The sequence below is a fragment of the Abramis brama genome (genome assembly GCF_963993115.1).
Source record: "Abramis brama genome assembly, chromosome: 15".
Taxonomy (NCBI): domain Eukaryota; kingdom Metazoa; phylum Chordata; class Actinopteri; order Cypriniformes; family Leuciscidae; genus Abramis; species Abramis brama.
In genome coordinates, this window is record NC_139977.1 from 11,251,534 (window position 1) to 11,270,629 (window position 19,096).

The 19,096-nt window shown below is 36.3% G+C and overlaps 1 protein-coding gene across 3 annotated transcripts in view; it reads left to right on the plus strand.

The window, feature by feature from the left end:
• The window catches only part of sgcd (sarcoglycan, delta (dystrophin-associated glycoprotein)), a 205,297-nt gene that overhangs the window by 119,361 nt on the left and 66,840 nt on the right, over positions 1–19,096 (plus strand). For all 3 annotated transcript variants that reach the window (XM_084136910.1, XM_084136908.1, XM_084136909.1), the window contains exon 2: positions 9,434–9,619. In XM_084136910.1, coding sequence (XP_083993036.1) covers positions 9,434–9,619 — 186 coding nt within the window. The remainder of the gene's footprint in view (positions 1–9,433; positions 9,620–19,096) is intronic.

Sequence of the window (19,096 nt, forward strand, 5' to 3'; positions counted from 1 at the left end):
CGGTTTACTAAGCAGAGATTAAACAAACATAATTTGTTCATGTAACTTCAACATCATGGAATGAAGTCATTTTAAGCGACCCATTTAAGTAGTCCCAAAGTGAAATTTTAAAGGCTTCCTGACATGATTCAGGTATTCATATTTATACATTCAATCATCCATTAAGATTCCATTTATTTTAGTGACACACAATTGAACTGATAGACTGTAGTTAGCTATTTGCTAACAATAGCTTATATAGCATCTTAAATGAGAAGTGCTACATGCTCCTTCAGCCAAAGCAATTGAAAGTAACTGAATCAGTCAACAGCCTAACAAAATGCTCCACTCTTCTCCACAATGGTAACCCACTGCAATTTAAATGGTTCTAATAATTCCAATGTAATTGAACATTAAACACAATTACACACAATCAAGTCTTCCCCTTTTCTCATTTTCTCAAAAAAAACCCATAAAATAACAATAACTTAATTATTGCGACACAAATAATTAATGTAATCCAACACAAACGGATTAAGTAAACTTAAATTTAAAATTTTAAGCAGATTGAACACAATCAAATTAAGTTAGGATAAAATGTATAGCAATTGTGTTGCTTAAGCTCATTTTAATTAAGCAATTTGAACAAGCAGCAAAAATCATGTTTTTCAGTGTATGAACTAAACTAACCCAGAGTTCAGTTGCATTTTCTTCCTGTCATTTACAATTGTTGCTTGTCAGGTTGTACGATATGACTGCAGTGAGACTGTGTCAAGGCCAAGTCAGACTGTGCGACTGTCTGTCATGTCAGAATATATTAGATACATTGTAATCTGCTGGGCTGCTCATTCTTCAAAGCAGAAATGAACATCATAGAATGATTATTATGATGGTCAAGCAACCTGAGTGTTTCTGAGATAAAAATAGTGGCTGAATTTACCAAAGTTTCCGCCATTTGCAAGACCCACAATGCATTAAGAAAATAAATAGGGTCAATTTTGATTTAATGCCAGCTTTAAATATTCCGAGACCACAAAACACAGGTCTGCAGGGCACAGCTTGAATTCTACACTAACGTTTGTTTTCAAGGCTCAGTGTGGAGCATCGAGGCTCAGGATTTAAGACTAAATCCTGCTTTTATAACAAATGTCATATGTTCCCTTTGTTCTTTTTGTGAGTCTGGCAGGGGTCAGTATTTATTTATTTTTTTATGAAACTGAAACTTTTATTCAGCAAGGACATATTAAATTGATCAAAATTGACAGCGAAGACATCATTTTACAAAAGAGTTCTGTTTCAAGTAGATGTTCTTTTGAAAGTTCTAAGAATCTTGAGGAAAAAAAGAAAAGAAAAAGAAAAAAAAACTAAATGTATCATAATTACCACAAAAAATTTAAGCAGCACAACAATTTCCAACATTGATAGTTATAAGAAATGTTTCTTGGAAATCAGCATATTAGATGGGTTTCAGGAAGGATCGTGTGACACTGAAGACTGGGGTAATGATGCTGAAAATTCATTTTAATTTGTAAAAGGCCTAATAATTCACAGTATTACTGTTTTTATTGTATTTTAATTAAATAAATGCAGCATTTGATGAGCATAATAGACTTCTTTCAATAGATTTTAAAAAAAAAAGATTCTGTAAAATATTTGGTACATGCATCTGTATATTATATTTGGATTACTATAGGCTATATGTCTCCACGGGCTTCTTTAACTTTTATGTTGATTCTAAAATTTGAATGAACCTGTAGTCACAAAAAAACTATTTTTGCTTGGAGTTAGCAAAAAAAGATAGAAGCAACTTTATAGGCCATTGAATAATTTTCTGCCTCTCTTTATAACCTCAAATAAACAAGACTGAGTGGTCTCTTAAACCCAATATTGATATGGTTATGATGATATTTTGCAGGGATCACAACAAAGTCTTCCGTGAAGGTACAATCACAAGACTGTACAGATGACTGCTTTATAGCTCAGAGGAAACAAGTGGCCTCAGGAGTCTCTGTGACAAAATCGCTGTAAATCTGAATGTACAAACAAATACACTCTGTGCTTTTTAAAAACCAAAGTAGATGGTTTTTTGTATTTGCTTTTGGCTCTAAGCGATGTAGTGAAACTGAGGAATGGATGAGGGTGTGAGAGCAGTCCTCCTGCAACTCTTCCAGTGAGCTGCCAATAAATGCAGGCACCAGGGAGGGAGGCTAAACTACAAGCAGGTGTTTCATATTCTACGGCTTTCTGACAATCCTCCTTTTTTTTTAGAGCCAACAGTAAAGCATCATCCTCTCTAAAATCTCAAGCGCTGCAACCTGCCAGACTCACAAAAAGAACAAAGGGAACATATGACATTTGTTATAAAAGCAGGATTTAGTCTTAAATCCTGAGCCTCGATGCTCCACACTGAGCCTTGAAAACAAACGTTAGTGTAGAATTCAAGCTGTGCCCTGCAGACCTGTGTTTTGCGGTCTCGGAATATTTAAAGCTGGCATTCAATCAAAATTGACCCTATTTATTTTCTTAATGCATTTTACTGGTTTTATTGTTAAATACTTTTTGCATGTATTTAATTTCTTATAATAAGACATTTTGTAAGACATATAATAAGACACTAAAAGGGCCCTATTTTAATGATAAGTGCATGGTCTAAAGCGCATGGCGCAAGTTCACTTAGGGCGTGTCCGAATCCACTTTTGCTAGTTTAACGACGGGAAAATTGGTCGGTGTGTCCGGCGCATGGTCTAAAAGGGTTGTCCCTATTCTCTTAATGAGTAATGGGTGTGTTTTGGGCTTTACATGCAAAAAAAAAAAAACCATTCCCTTTAAAAGCCAGTTTCACTCACGCCATGGCGGATTCGGTATTTAAATGACAGAATTTGATAGCAGAGAGACTGAACACTTCTCCAGAGCGCAAACGGAACTGTTCGTGCGCGAGGTAAAAGTGCGCAAGCAGACCATCTACGGGACAAGCCGGATTCCACCATATCTATATGTATACACAATAATAATCTTTTACATTGTAATCCTTTTATTTTAAATATTTGGCATGTTTGTGTGCTGCTGTGCGTCCCTGTGTGTGTAATAAGCAGAGTGTACGCGCGTTGTGCACCCGCCTATAGGCTCACATTACTAGCGCGCTCTTTAAATAACAAAAAAAATAGCAGTCTATTTCTGTTGCCTCAAAATAGCAACGCACCAACAATGCGCCAGAACACACCTCGTTTTCAGACCAGCACGCCCATGGGCGCACAAATAGGCGCAAATGCATTTGCTATTTAAACAATGTGGCGCAGGATGTGAAAATGATAACTGCGTCGGGCTGAAACTAGCAAAAAACATTTGCGTCGCGCCTGGTGCTGCATTGCGTCAAGTGTATGATAGGACCCATAGTGTGGTTCAATTTGTTGACATTAGTAACTACATTAGTTAACATGAACTAACAATGAAAAATACATCTATAGCATTTCAACATTATTAAATTCAAAAGTGGTCTGCTAATCTGTTAATATTATTTAATTGACCTGAATTAATATGAACTATAATGAACAGTTGTATTAATAATGTAATGTTAGTAATAAATAATAATGTTAGTAATAGTGTAATAATGTAATGTTAGTAATAAATACTGTAGCAATTTTTTTTATTTTTTTATTTTTGCAGTGTTCAGTATCTGACTTTACACTAGAATTTTTTATTATTATTATTATTATTATTATTTTATTTTTTTTTGCTGCTTGCTCATTTTACTTCATATCAATATACTATACATAAACATTTTTTTTTTCCACAAATTCTTAAACATTCTCAAAACATGTTTGCACATTTAATTTAAGTTCTATCTACAGTATTTTCACAGGTAACATTACAAAAAACATTTTTTTTTTATTCTTTGAACTTTTTAATGATTTCCTTTTTGGAATGACCCAACAATATGGCAGTGATTATTGTTCTCTCTTTGAAGTGCCCTGTAAAGGCATTATTTATGCCATTTGGAATGCACTGTTTACGTGTTTCTGAGCAATATGAAGAACGGGGAGTGTGTGTTCTGTTGTGAATTTGAAGAGTTCCTGTTATGTTGAAGTTTTAGTGTGTAAAGAGTGGAGCTTACAATTAACTGCAAGAGATTCAGTCTGCTTTGAAATGTATCTAATTTTTATAATGATTTCTCAATGCAATTCCTTTTTTTGGATAGAGTTTAGTTAATACATAATGTTAAAGGGATAGTTCACCAAAAAAATTAAATTCTGTCATCACTTACTCAACCTCAAGTTGTTCCAAACCTGTATGAATTTCGTTCGTCTACTGAACACAAAATAAGATATTTTGAAGAATGTCAGTAACCAAACAGTTGATGGACCCCATTGACTTCCATAGTAGAAAAAAAAAAAAAAATACTATGGAAGTCAATGGGGTCCATCAACTGTTTGGTTACAGACATTCTTCAAAATATCTTCTTTTGTGTTCAGCAGAAGAAAACATTCATACAGTTTTGGAACTTGAGGGTGAGTAAATGATGACCGAATTTTCATTTTTTGGGTGAACTATCCCTGTTTATGTTAAAATGTTTAATGTTAAGAAAACTGTTTCTAGTAGAATCACTGTTCACAACTGAATTAAATTCAGCCAAGGAAAAAAATTTCTCTCTCTTTTAAATGCAGAGAATGAAAAAAAAAGAAGGTGTATAGGTGGAGAATGTTGTAAAGAAAGGTTTGGATTAATTACAGTAATATTCTTAGAGTGGCTTAGTGTATTTTGCTCTATTTTGAGTTTTTTTTTAGATCAGTAGTTCTTGATCTTTAACTGAAGGTCCTTTTCCACCTTATTTTGTTACCAGTCCCTATTACGATATGGCTAACATCTGTAGTATTTGCCGCTGACAAGGGTAGGACACTAACACTTCAGTTCACAGATGAGTAAGTTGCCATCTCAGCTTCTCCCCGAGGAACCAGCAGTGAATAGTGCTTTCACTTCATCTGACCTGTCCTTCAGCAACTCCATTTACAGTTGTGTGAGCCCAGGCATATCTTCAGAAACAGGAAAGACACTGAGCTTTGTATTTAAGTCTTCCTTTAATCACAGGCTATGTTTTATTGAGGATGGTAAAAGCCTGGCTGTTGTTTTCAGCATACCAAGGACATTTTGCAGAAATGTAATTGAGCTTCCAGATGATTATGTAATTCTTAATCTAGTTTTATTACTACACTGAACATTCAACATCAAGGTTAAACTGGACTGGAACAAATACAGTTTCTGCATTGCTGTAATTGCATTGTGTGATGTGTTAATTTGTTAAAAATATATATATATATATATATATTACAAATGCAATCCACGCATGCAGTACAAAGACTTGAATGCAGGAGCAGGCCGTTTAATTTCTGACAGTAAGCTGAAGAAGTTAAAAGAATGAAATGCATAAAAATGAAAGCTTAAGTAGTTTGGCATAATCTAATATAAGTGGAGCGCACAAGCCGCCTCTGTGAGTCGCAAGTACTAAAATGAGTGGCTTACTGCACTTAAACGGTCAAATACATACACAATTATGTCAAAATGCCCGTCTTGGCGAGTATTCATTTAAACACAGTCGGTTTTGGAACATAAATAAAATAGTTTTTAATAAAAGTTTTTGAAAAAATAAAACTCCATCAAGGTCAGACAGGAACCTTGGAGTTGTGATTGATGATCAATTGAACTTCACAGACCACATTGCTAGAACTGCCCAGTCCTGTAGATTTGCCTTTTACAATATTAAGAGAATCAGGCCCTTCCTATCAGAGCATGCTACACAACTCCTTGTCCAAACTCTTGTTCTATCCAGACTGGACTATTGTAATGCTCTCTTGGCAGGTCTTCCAGCTTGCAGATATCTGCATCTGATCCAGAATGCTGCAGCTAGAGTGGTCTTTAACGAGCCGAAGAGCTCACACCTCTCCTCATAAACTTGCACTGGTTGCCAGTTGCCGCTCACATCAAATTCAAGTCACTGACTTTTGCCTACAGAACAACCACTGGCTCTGCTCCCTTTTACCTAAACTCATTACTTCAGACTTACGTGCCATCCAGAAACTTGCACTCTGAAAGTGAACGTGGCCATTTTCAAGAAACGGCTGAAGACGCATCTTTTTTGGCAACACTTGATCCATTGATACTAACACTTTATCTTCTATTCTATATCTATTATCTTTATATATATATATATATATATATATATAAATAAATACACATACTGCAATAGATTAAACTGGGAAGGGTCATAGCACTTGCATATTGTTGTCCTATTGTTAATTTAACTGCTTCTATTGTTCTCATTTGTAAGTCGCTTTGGATAAAAGTGTCTGCTAAATTAATAAATGTAAATGTAAATAAATGTGATTGAGAAAGATAACATAAGTTGTGTAACAGTATATTGGATCCATGCAAAAACTCTTAAAGTGACAGCAGTCTAATATTCCTGTTGCTGTTTGTTATGTTAATTTAAGAACAAAAGACAGAAAATGTCTCTCTGCTCTTGACTTGAATTGTAAGCATCAATCTGTATTTAATTTTTACAATGAAGTCTATACATTACATTTGATTACTTTAATTTCTGTAGTATTTCTTACCTGAATAATAACCTGTAGACCCACCTGAAAAACTTAAAGCCATGTTTATTTCATAGCTCTCTTATTCGTTCTCATTTTATTACTGCCATTTTGTGGTTTATTACCACCTTGTGGTTTATTAAAAATACTTTGCACTGAAGAAAAGTAGATTTCTTATATATATATATATATATATATATAAAATGTATAATGTTTACGTATACATTAATATAATGTATAATGTGTACACACATTCAAGGTGGAATCACAATACTATGTTATTAATTTGTCGTTACACCACATGACACTAAATATCAGTAAATGTGGATCATTTAGGTGAATTTGAAGGGTGTTGGTTTGGTTTTGGCCTTGACTCGGTCTCGCCCTTTGTGTTGGTCTTGTCTTGGTCTCAACCCCTCAAAGCTTTAGTCTTGTCTTGGTGGTCATGATTATACTGTAACACTAAATCGAATAAGGTTATTAATATATGGTCTTTTCTGAGGTTTCATGATATTGTTTACAAGCTGTTTTGTTGATGCATTTCAGCAGTTAAAACACTGAATGAATACACAAGACATATTACATTTGTCACAGTTCTGCAAGAGATATGACCCAGACGCAAATGAGCAGACAAGGGTTTTTATTAACAAGACTGAAGACTTGAGACAACAGGGAGAGTGAAGCGTGAACCACAGTTCAAACAGTAGGGCAGGGCAGACGACAGGCAGGATGGATGACCTCTGAGACGTCAGTAAGATGGCGATGACGCGAGTGCAATGAGGCAGCTCCGAAGGAAAGACCAGGCAGGAACACAAGGAACACGTAGCTTGATGTAGATCTCAGATGTAGCACCAGGTAGAGGCTCACAGAACCAGAGGCTTGACACAGGGGTTAGATAGCTGCACCCGTCAGGCAGTTAAGAGTCAGTGGCCAGGGAACTCAGGATACAGGGCAGGGACACACAACAAGACACAGACAAGACATAGCAACAATAAAGAGAACCAAAACTAAACTGATAAGATCAATGACTAGAGAAACAAAAAGTAGAGAAATAAATATATAAAAAAGCAAACTAATGAAAAAAGTAATAAAAAAAAATAAGATCTAAGATAAAAAACTGGAGTTGCTAAAGAGAAGCAAGACATCCACTTGACAGGGAAAATAAGAACTGAAGAAAATAATTAAAAATAAAATTCTAAAACAAAAGAACTCAAATCAAATTATAAAGCACAAGAGCTAAAGCTAACCAACACAAAAAAGCAACAAGGATAATCTGATACTGGGAATAGTTTTTTTTTTTTTTTTTTTAACAGCGTAAGCTAGGATAATTTCAAGCACACAAACCGGAACACACCACAAAGTACATACACAAAACAAACCAGCAAAGACATGAGGGAAAGAGGCACAATATAAAGGGACCAGAGCACATGAGGACCAGGTGAGCACAATTAGTGAAATGAGGGCAAGACGTGGACTAAACAAGGGGGCGTGGTAACAGGAAACACATGGCAAACATGGTAGGGGGCGCTATGATACATCTTCTAAAAGAATACTGAATCTCCTGATCAAAAGACGTGAAGAAGAAGCAGAAACAAGCATGGCATATGTAAGCAGATACATACTGTATGTAAAATAACGCTATCATCAACATTGGATGGGAGGGGAGCTACAAACTATTTTTTACATTATATATTATAATTTTATATTCATCAGAGATAATCAATGGAATGTTCTTGAGCTTGTGTTAACCACAGACCTTATTTCAAGCATTTAACCAAAAACCCATAAAAATACAAATAAATAAATAAAACATTGACTTGAGGATGATGGAACCAGAAGAGATAAATGGTCTTTTCTGTGGTTTGGCCATAAAACCTCTCCCATGCCTCATGGGATAGTAAAGTGTTCATTAAGTGTGCACTCCAGAATCTCACTGGAAGTAGTAGATTACCGTTTTTCCAAAACGGTGTATTTGAACGTACTACTCTTTTTGTATAATGTTTTCCGCATACTATTTAGTAAGGAAATATTCGATTTCGGATGCAGGACGGTTTGAGAGTCACACCTGTAAGTTTCTAACATATGTGAATACCTCATGTAAAACAGATTAATCCAATATACATAAAAAACTGGCCCCTTGCTGTATTACTGATTATTCTTCACCCTTCTGTGTTCTGAATCAGTCACTGTCACTTACTCATGTGAAACTGGTAGAAATTTGTTGCCTAGAGATAAAATGTAGGTTTTAGAGGGCAGTGCAAAAAAACATTTTTTTTCTTTTTTTTTTAAAGCAAACTTTTACACTGACTGGGTCAAACTCATATCAGAATATCCCACAGCCAGTGTTTCCATGCTGGCTGAGCAGAGATTGACTTCCAGCCCACTGGTTTCCCTTTATTGACCTCCATTTATTTTGTAACCAGCGTACAATGTTGTCTGAGTGAATGATTTCATTATAAATAGGGCAAAAGTGACAAACTATCCCAAAGGCACTGTCTCTCAAAGCATTATTTTCCATAGTTCTGCATTGCAGTGTCTTTACTGTACACATTTACTCCTCCATCTATATGTAAAATAATAGGGTCAATGACATATAAATCTTTTCAAAATCTACTTTAAAACACATATATGCCAGGTACTTCCACTTATTTTGTAATGTAATATGTGTATTCATGTTGGTTTCATATGGTTTAAAAATATATTTTTTCACCACTTCCAATAAAAGTTTCAATTTAATGACTTATTTTGCTTACACCTTGAATATATATATATATATATATATATATATATATATATATATACTGTATATTGTTCCTTTCAATGCCTCTAACAAAATCTTCAATTAACGTTTTATTTGTGTCTTCTTCCAGATGACCCAGGAACAGTGCCCTCATAGGAACAATGTCCAGAGTACTGAAAAACCGCAACTGTATAAAGTGGGGATCTACGGCTGGCGGAAACGTTGCCTTTACTTCTTTGTCCTCCTCCTCATGATCCTCATAGTGGTCAACCTCGCTCTCACCATCTGGATCCTCAAAGTTATGAACTTCACTATAGTAAGTTCAGTCTTTTACTCTGGGCTTCATTACTGCTGCTGGGCATCGATTCTTTGAACGACTTGGATAGAATTGGCGGATCGCTATGATGGAGAGCCGTTATTTCTGCTCACTCCTGTGTATTTTCTGAGCTTCAGCCAGGCTGCTTTCATTTGCCTCTTAGTGGTCGATCTGTTAAGGTTTTCGCACGTAGAGTCAGTTCTCTGAGGCCAACTGCCTTCCCTCACTTCATGTGTTTACTGATCTTTCAACTTTCTCCTACTGTGCTTTGAGTTCTGATTAATTGGATGTACAGCAGGGCCCGATCAAAGGAGGGGGCCCGAGGGCAGAACTGTCACAGGACCCCAAACCCACCCAGCGGCGCAACGCCTTCTGTAAACAAACTCTGTAAACAAAAAAGTAACATTTATATGGTTATTTATTACTTTGTAGGATTTATATCCTTCCATGATTGGTACTGGTGGATGCATAGGAATGTTTGCTAAAAACATTTGGACTGGAAAACATTTTACATAAGATTGTTGTGGAAGTACAGAACTTTATTTCAGTAATTGCATTTATTTTTGTATGTGCGAACATTAAATGAGCTGGAATGTGGAGTGTGTATATGACAGGATGATTGACAGGCCAGTTTATGGTGACAATATGCACAAAGCTGTCCATAGAAGCATGTCCCAAAAATTGCCTTCTATGTAACACTTTATTTTGATTGGTCCCTTTTCTACATTCTGTTGACTATAAGTAACTTTGCAACTAACTAACTCTCAGTATTAGAACTCTCAGTATTATTAGACTTTGCAACTACGTCAACATATTCTTATTCTAACCCTACTAGTCTACTAATATTCTACTAACACTCTAATGAGAGTTTGTAGATATGTAGGTGCAACATTACTTATAGTGAACAGAATGTGTTAAAGGGACCATCAAAATAAAGTGAAACCGCCTTCTACACACTCAAAAGTATGTACTTTGTCATATTTGGCCATTTTTGGGACATATTTCTATAGACTGCTTTGTGCATTCTGTCACCGTGAACTGGCCTTGTCTTATTTATGTCAAACTTTTGACCAGTAGTGAATGGAGATATTGAACTGAGGTAAAAAAAAAAAAAAAAAAGAAAAAAAAAAAGTTTTATTGTATTTATTTTTTGCTACAGAGCTCTTTACTTGTCTCACAGATTATATTCATCAAAGAGGTTTTTGCCTCTTGCCTGCATCAACAGTCCTCCTCTGCTCTGTTGTTGTGATGGTATATTTCACTGACGGGTAATATTTTATACTTGTTGAGCATCGATGATAATTAAATTCCACCACACAAAGAATGTTAATGACTTCATTTTAGTTAACCGTCCCATCCGGGACGCAGTCTGATTGATTCCGTCATATTAAACAAAATTTGTACTCAAATTAAACCCCTTCATTTAGATGTTACCACAGGAAGAATATATTTAGGTTACCTGACAAAACATTTTCACAGTGCATGCCTGGGGCCTGATCCCTAACTGTGACTAAAATGATTTTGCAATGCAGATTTATGCAGATTAAATGTGATGTTTATGTGGGGTGATACGTTCAACTCCTGCTTCTCGTTTTCGTCAAGATTCTTAGCCTTCCTGTAAAAGGAGTGTTAGGCTGGAGTAAGATGGTGTGAAGGGCATTGGGCTCTCAAGGGACCTGTGGAGATCAGGTCTGTGAAGAGTGCAGATGCAGATGAGCAGCTGGATGTTTTGCTGATTTATGTCACCTCAGATTGCAGGATGCCCGATGTGTCATGGCTGGAACGGAATTAAATATTTAGTGTCCTCAGATGCCAAAGGACAGTGCATATCAATGTTGACATCACGGGAGAATGCGTTAGAAATTGAGATTGCACGTCATTGTCTCTTTCCACACAATATTCATTCTCTAGACAAAATGTAATTAGCATTATATCATTTTAATTTGATTAATATAGTACCATGCAGAAGTCTTAATGTCTTAATTTCATAGCTATTTGGCAGTGAATGCCCATTTCAGGACTAATGAGGCATGTTTTACATCTCAGAGGTGATTTTATAATATTTGTACACGTCTCTGTGCTCAGTCAGTGCTGAGATTTCAGTTTGGTCCCCACAGTGTTCAAGTGGTGAAGTGTACACATACATTTTTGTATGTATTTATGTTTGGATAGACACTTTTCTATCACTGTATTAAAACAGCACTTAACACGTAACCCATTTTACACGTGAACGTTAGAGATGTACAAATCTTTAGGAATATTTTGAAGACTGCTCTGTGCTAAAATTACCAGATTGCAATACCCACAATCCCATATAGTGTAAATCAGAAAAGTATAGACATTTTGTCCATGAAAGACTAACTAATTGTTAAATTGCTTAACAAATGTGTCAATATTAATAGTAATAATAAAATATTAAGCAGCACAACTTTTTTTCAACATTGATAATAATCAAAAAATGTTTGAAATGTTTCTTGCGCACAAAATCAGCATATTAGAATGATTTCTGAAGGATCATGTGACACTGAAGACTGGAATTTTGGCTGCTGACAATTCACCTTTGCCATCACATGAATAAATTACATTTTAAAATAGAAAATTGTTATTTTAAATTGTAGTACTATTCCTGTTTTTTTACTGCATTTTTGATAAAATAAAAGCAGCCTTAGTGAGCATAAGAGACTTCTTTACAACCACACCATTACTAATACGATTATATTGGCTTTTACAGACCTGGGGCTGTTTGAGCAGCATTGTTCTATGCATCCCATGGGTTCAGTTATCAGAGAACGAGAAGACTATAATGGGGGGTTGGGGGGTGGACACTAACATGCATGAAACAAAAAGAAAAGCAATTGCATATTCACATTTCTTTTGAGGCAAATAAAAAACAAACAAAAAACACACACACAATTAGGCTACAGGATTTCAGAGTGTTCCTCGTAGATCCTCTGATTCTGGCAGCTCTATTTATATCAATACAACTGTTAGCTTATGCTGCCTGCTCTCATTCAAGCGCCGCCTCGTTGACACCCTCCGAAGCTATTATGGAAATGCGTGTCATGACTAACTCTGCCATTTTGTAACGGCCCCACCAACAGCCTGTCACAAGGGTTTTCTGTGAGGCACGGGTCAACCGTGAACATGAATCAGTGAGCTCCAGAGAACTCGCACGCTCACATTGCAGCCATCTTGGCCTGCAGCTGATACTCACACCAGAATTAATTGAACACTTGGGGGGAAACAATAAGTGTCAGTTCAAAAGCTGGTGTGGAGAGTCTCTAAATTACCAAGTGATGATGTGATGATGTCCATGTCCTTTCCCTGGAGGCCTGCCCTCCATGTCAGTACTTTGAGCTCTGAGTACGGGAAGAAAGTTTTGCCGTATCGAGTGTTCAGTCAGACCTGCCTGTTTCAGTAAAGCCATGCATCATTTCACTGCCACGTGCATGTTTCTGCTTGAACTCAGTGTGATTTGTTTTTGAGTCATTCAGATGGCTTATGATCCGATTGAAAAGAACTCAAAAGAACAAAACTTTCTGAATGACCATATTGATTCGAAAGATCCTGATATGGTCTGTGCTTATTTTAAGCAGCTAAGTGATATCATATGTGTATTCATTTGATTCAGTTTAGTGACTAATAATTTTAGAAAAACAGCATCAATGTACAAATGACACTTTAGAACACTCTTTTTCTGAGAATCAAAAATATACAGTGTGTACAGCCCGATTAACGAACAAATGACTAGCCATGCAATGTGACCAGTGTAGTCTGAATCATGAACGAATCACTGTTATGTGCCGGTTCTTTTTGGTCAATAAAAACATGCAACATGACCAGAGTAGTCTGATTCATGAACAAATTACTTAATGAGTCGGTTCGTTTTAGTGAATCAAAAACAGTCAGTGTGACCAGAGTAGTCAGTGTAGTCTGAATCATGAACGAATCACTGTTATGAGCCGGTCCTTTTTACTAAATCAAAAACATGATAAAACATAAAACAAATCAGTCTGATTCATGAAAAAATGACTGTTATGAGCCAGTTCCTTTTAGTTAATTAAACATGCAGTGCGACTAGTGATTCATTATGGAACAACTGTTATGAGACGTTCTTTTTAGTAAAAAAAAAAGAAGAAGGGTAAAATAGCAGCATTTTTTTAGCAATATGCTATTTACACTAAGTAAAAATAGAGATAGATTCTATTTACTATGTACAAATAGCATTTTCTTTGCAATATGTGTAGCAATGCTATACTTTTTGCAGATGAAACATACTATTTGCACTTTGTAAATTAAACCGTATGCAAAAGAGTGTAAATTAATTAGTAAATGGATGCCGCCTTATGGGACAATAAAGCCCTCCAGGCACCTACACTTACCCCTAACCGATAAACACTTTATTAATGAACACGTTAGACACTTTATTTCCTCAATTTGAATTGAAAATAATTGCCTTCCCCATTGGATATGTGATGGGAAAAGGGAATAGAGCGATTTCGGCAAAAAGCAGATTCAAACCTTGGGTCGATTTACGTCCAATCTTTCTGCCATGCGCCTTATTGCCGCTGTCAACAATCCAGCATCTTCTGTAATTTTGTCAACCAGACGTCAGTGGGCAGAGTCAGTGTAAATAGCCTCTGCCAACAAAGCGGGCTATTTGCACATTGTGTAAATGGACACTCTTAAAAAGGCATACCAAAATAAATTAGAATCAAAATTAACAGCTTGTGAATTGCATTTAAATTGAATCTAGCCCTAATTTCAAATGAAAAGTGAGAATTTTCTATGTGCTTCCCTTGCATTTGTCCTCCTGTTCCTGTATGGCACTGCGCTCTATATTTTTCTCCCAGTAAAAAGCTAACGTAAGCTGGAAAAGAATGACTCCAACACAATAAAAAGCGAACAAATCCAACATGCTGTGCCAAAGCTACAGGCTTTTCCAGGGCCCACGAGGATAAAAACATAATTTGCTAGACCTGACACATTAAGCAATGGCGTACTTGGGTTAATAGAATGCAGCACCATTTTCAACCTGCCGACAAACATGAGCTGCCACTGTGGCACCTCAACGCCATCCATAAACTGAAAATAACACTGAGGCTGTAGCTGCTGCACATTCACAACCTCTAAAGCCCTCCCCTACAGGTCTAGATAAGAAGCGCACACACAACATCTCATAAAGCTCTTTTTACAGTGCAGTCATCAATGCGGTACTTCGAAAATGCTCATGTGCTGCCTTTACATATACTGTAAACTCTCTGGACACAGTAGTTGAACATTTAAAGGTCCCATGACATGAAATTTCCACTTTCTGAGGTTTTTTAACATTAATATAAGTTCCTATAGCCTGTATATGGTCCCAAAGTTTCTAGAAATTTTAATCGGTGTAAATCAAGCTTATGCTATTTTTCTCTGCCTTTGAGAAAATGGAAGCTCAACCGGGCTGATCTTGAATCTCCTCCTTATGACGTTATAAGGAGAAATGTTACCTCCCCTTTCTCTGCTTTGCCCGCCCAGAGAATATTTCTCGCCCATGAGAAAATGAGCTAGGAAGTAGGAACGCGCGCGCGATTTTAGTTTGTCCACGAGAGATATCATGACTTTTGAGCAAGCGAAGCATAATAATTGCTCAATAATTGGATGTACAAATGAACACCGAAGGGTACACACAGCTACACACCTCGGACAAGTAAGTCAACAAATGATATATAAGTGTGTTGCTTTACTGTTTATGGTTACCTAGCTTCTTACACGTATGTGAATGTGGCTGTCACATTAGCTATGCAGTTACTTGCGCTAATGTAAAGGTAGACAGCATCAAGTTACACACACTGTAACGCGAGTGTTGTACATTTCTTTGTTATTTGGATAACCGTTTTCCTGTTGGTTATATGGCGCGCGCGATATCCGCATTTCAAGATCGCAGAGCTTGATGTAATTGTAATAAGATAAATTACAGACGTTACAGATCTCTCATGTAAAGGCAACAGTAGGTTCGCGTTAGCTACATAATAAAAACTGTAAACCATCCAAATAAAGTACCGTATCCAGACATAATATTTTAAACTAACCATTCGGAAATGTCCTGCTGGAGCCGCTGAGTTGGAACTTCTTCATCCGTTGCTTCTCCATCTGGATCAGGTTCTGGGTCAAACTGAAATGCTTGAACGATTGCGTGTCTTCGTGCCTTTGCAATAGGCTATATCCAACATAAACAAACATGCATGGTATCGTTGCGCAAGATGGTCATAGGCCACACCCACCCTCCACCTTGCACCGCCTTTCTCCTCCTCATTAGTATTTAAAGCTACAGACACCGAAACGGCCCGTCTGAAGGAAGCTCATTCTGGGACTGGCTTGTAGTGGCTATAATTCTGCACCGAGGCTGAATTTTTGGAAAGAGATTTCAGATACAGTACTAGGGACCACTAAGGCCTATATTAAAGCCTACAAAAAGTAGCATGTCATGGGACCTTTAATAGCTCTTACAAATCACTAATTAGCTTTATGCAAGCAGATATGATCTTTTTAAAGCTTATTTAGCAGGGTTCATATGGTACGGGTCAAAAAAAAATATGCCCTGCCCTGAATTAATAATGAATAAAAATGAATGTAGTGGAAACGGCATTACAAAAAGCCCTGATATACTGATATAAGAAAATAATTAAAGATCAGAGCCTCTAGTGAAGATCTGATTGCTAAATGGGCGTTTCGGGCTCCTACACTCTTAAAAATAAAGCTTCTTTATTGATATGTATGGTTACATGAAGAACCTTTAACATCCATGGAACCTTTCCATTCCACAAAAGGTTCATTATAGTGGAAAAAAAAGGTTCTTGATTATTAAAATGCTCTTCACAAGAACTGTTCATTGAAAGGTTCTTTGGGAAACCAAAAATGGTTCTTATAGCATCACTGCAAAAACACAAGTACAAGTACAAGTACAAGCTAGATGAACCAAGCTTTCTGGTCTTAAACTGGCAGTGGATTAGAAAAGACAACATTGTCCCAATTTGGACAGACCGGGGAGGGTGAAATAGAGACAACTGACTGAATTATGTCAGCCAGTAAAAGCATTCGAGGTTATTTGAAAGTTCACAAAAGGATATCATTTTTTTTAAGCCTACATCATAAACCACTACTCTGGCACTATATGAACACTGCGTAATTCTGTTCTGTCTCTCCTTATCTGTAAAGTTCTCATGAAACCAAGGTGAGCAGTTTATGGCTTTTAGTCCATGTCTAGCTTTGATGGCATATTGTGTACATCTAAAACCTGACAAAATATTTTTTACAGAAACATGCATTTACACGTACAGTCTTTCTCTTCCTGGAAAACAGATCACAGTGTATTTTGCAAAAAGATTCAGCTAAATAATGATATTAACTAGTATTGTTTAATGTAAATGCATTTTGGTTTTGAATGTATTTTATATTAAGTAGCTGAATCACAGCTCAACTGGGACAAATGCATTTACAGTAAACTTCCTTATAATTAAAATGTAATAGAAAAATCATAATATCAGCAACACTGTATGCATATGGCTTCATCTGAATATGTAAGAGCATACAGTATTGTTTTAAAGTTTGAGGTCAGTAGTTTTTGAAAGTTTCTCACCAAGGCTGAATTTATTTGATAAAAATGCAGTAATATTATGTTATGTAGTAGAATTTAAAACAACTCCAGTTTTCAGTGACACATGAGCCTTCAGAAATAATTCTAACATGCTGATCAAAAAAATTATTCTTAGTATCAATGTTGACAACAGTTACTTTTTCAAGTAAGTGATTTTGCATTTTCTTCAGCCTGAGGGTTATTCATTTCACTTTTGGTGAAAAAGGGCCTTACATTTGCCAAAATAAAACCTTTTGTTTAAACCCCAAAAAGAAATGCAAAAGTGACATAACACTACTTTCTATAAAAAGTAACTAATTAATGCAGTTAGTTTATTTTTTTAAGGAAAAACGCAATATTTTAATGCATTACTTTTAAAAGTAACTTTCCCCAACACTGCATTTTACTACATCAAATCATGTCTTTGATGAACTTTGAAGCATAATGATACAAAGATATATTTCTTATGGCAGGTTTAATACAATTAGTTTATTTGCATTTGTAAACACAATTTAAAGGGGACATATCATGCTAAATCCACTTTTTTAGCCCTTAATTCATTAATTCATTAATTCATTTTGTTGTATATTTGGAGTGTTTAGAATTACAGAAAATTTGAAATTATTCTCTTCAGGTGCTTCGTTGATATCTTTATATTCTGTTTTGGTCCTATTTTTCAACCTGTTCCGATTTTTCTGTTCTCTATGACGTTTTTTGAACTATTACGTCACAGTATTTGCAGCGGAACTGCCAAATAAGGACATTGACTTCCGGCCCAACACTTCGAGCAATCCGCCATTTTTATTTCTCGCTGCAATTTTGTAGTCCAAGCTAAAGGATGCAGAAGTTACGAGAGGGTAAGTTAAAATGTTCGGTTGTTGGATGTAGTAACCCACACGCTTCATTACACCGTCTAATGTAGATGAACTGCCGCGCTTGTGACAGGGCCATAGACTGTAAAAAATAGGACAGGGCGCATGTTTAACTGAAAGAACGAGCAGAGAGAGAGACCCCGGTCGCGTGCGCACTCTCTCTCGGAGCCAGGCGAAAGTGTAAACAAGACTTCACCGTCTCCAAACTAGACGCTGTCTTGCTCTCTCTCCCTCGCACATATTAATCAAAATAAATCGACACGGTGGTAAAAGGTCGGAAGACCAAAGTTTCATGTGTAAATACAGTAACACACCATTGCGATACATCAATATGAAGACGTTGTTCTGCAGGTTCGTCGTCTTCATTTTTATCTCGCTCCGGCTCCGACTCTGGCTCGAACACTGTAAAAAAAGAAAAGTTGACTTAACTTAAACTTATAAGGCAACTTGCTGCACAGATTTTTTGAGTTGACTCAACTAATAGTTTACTTAACTGGAGATGTTATAGTTGAGTCAACTCAACTATAGAGATGTTTTAGTTGAGTCAACTCAAAAAAATCTGTGCAGCAAGTTGCCTTATAATTTTAAGTTAAGTCAACTTTTCTTTTTTTACAGTGTGTAAGGCTGGCTGGATAAGTCTTCCGTTGTTGACATTTTGTTAATAACGTGTGAATAAAACGTTTCTGTGCCGCTAGATAATCGTATCTCTGCTATCAAACTACAAAAATGGCCGAACGGGGTGGAGTTGAACCGAGTGTGGGCGGGGTATGAAGTGTCTCAATTGTATTTAAAGAGACCGCACCAAAACGAGTTGCTCTCAGACGCACATCAGAAAAGGGGTAGAAAAGGGGCCTGTGGATCTATAATAATGAGGAATTCAGACCCAAGCATTGCAGTTCCGCTTTATATAGACTACAAATGTATGATTTATATGTAAAAAGGAACGATTTAAAAGCATGATATGTCTCCTTTAATATGTCAGTGCTT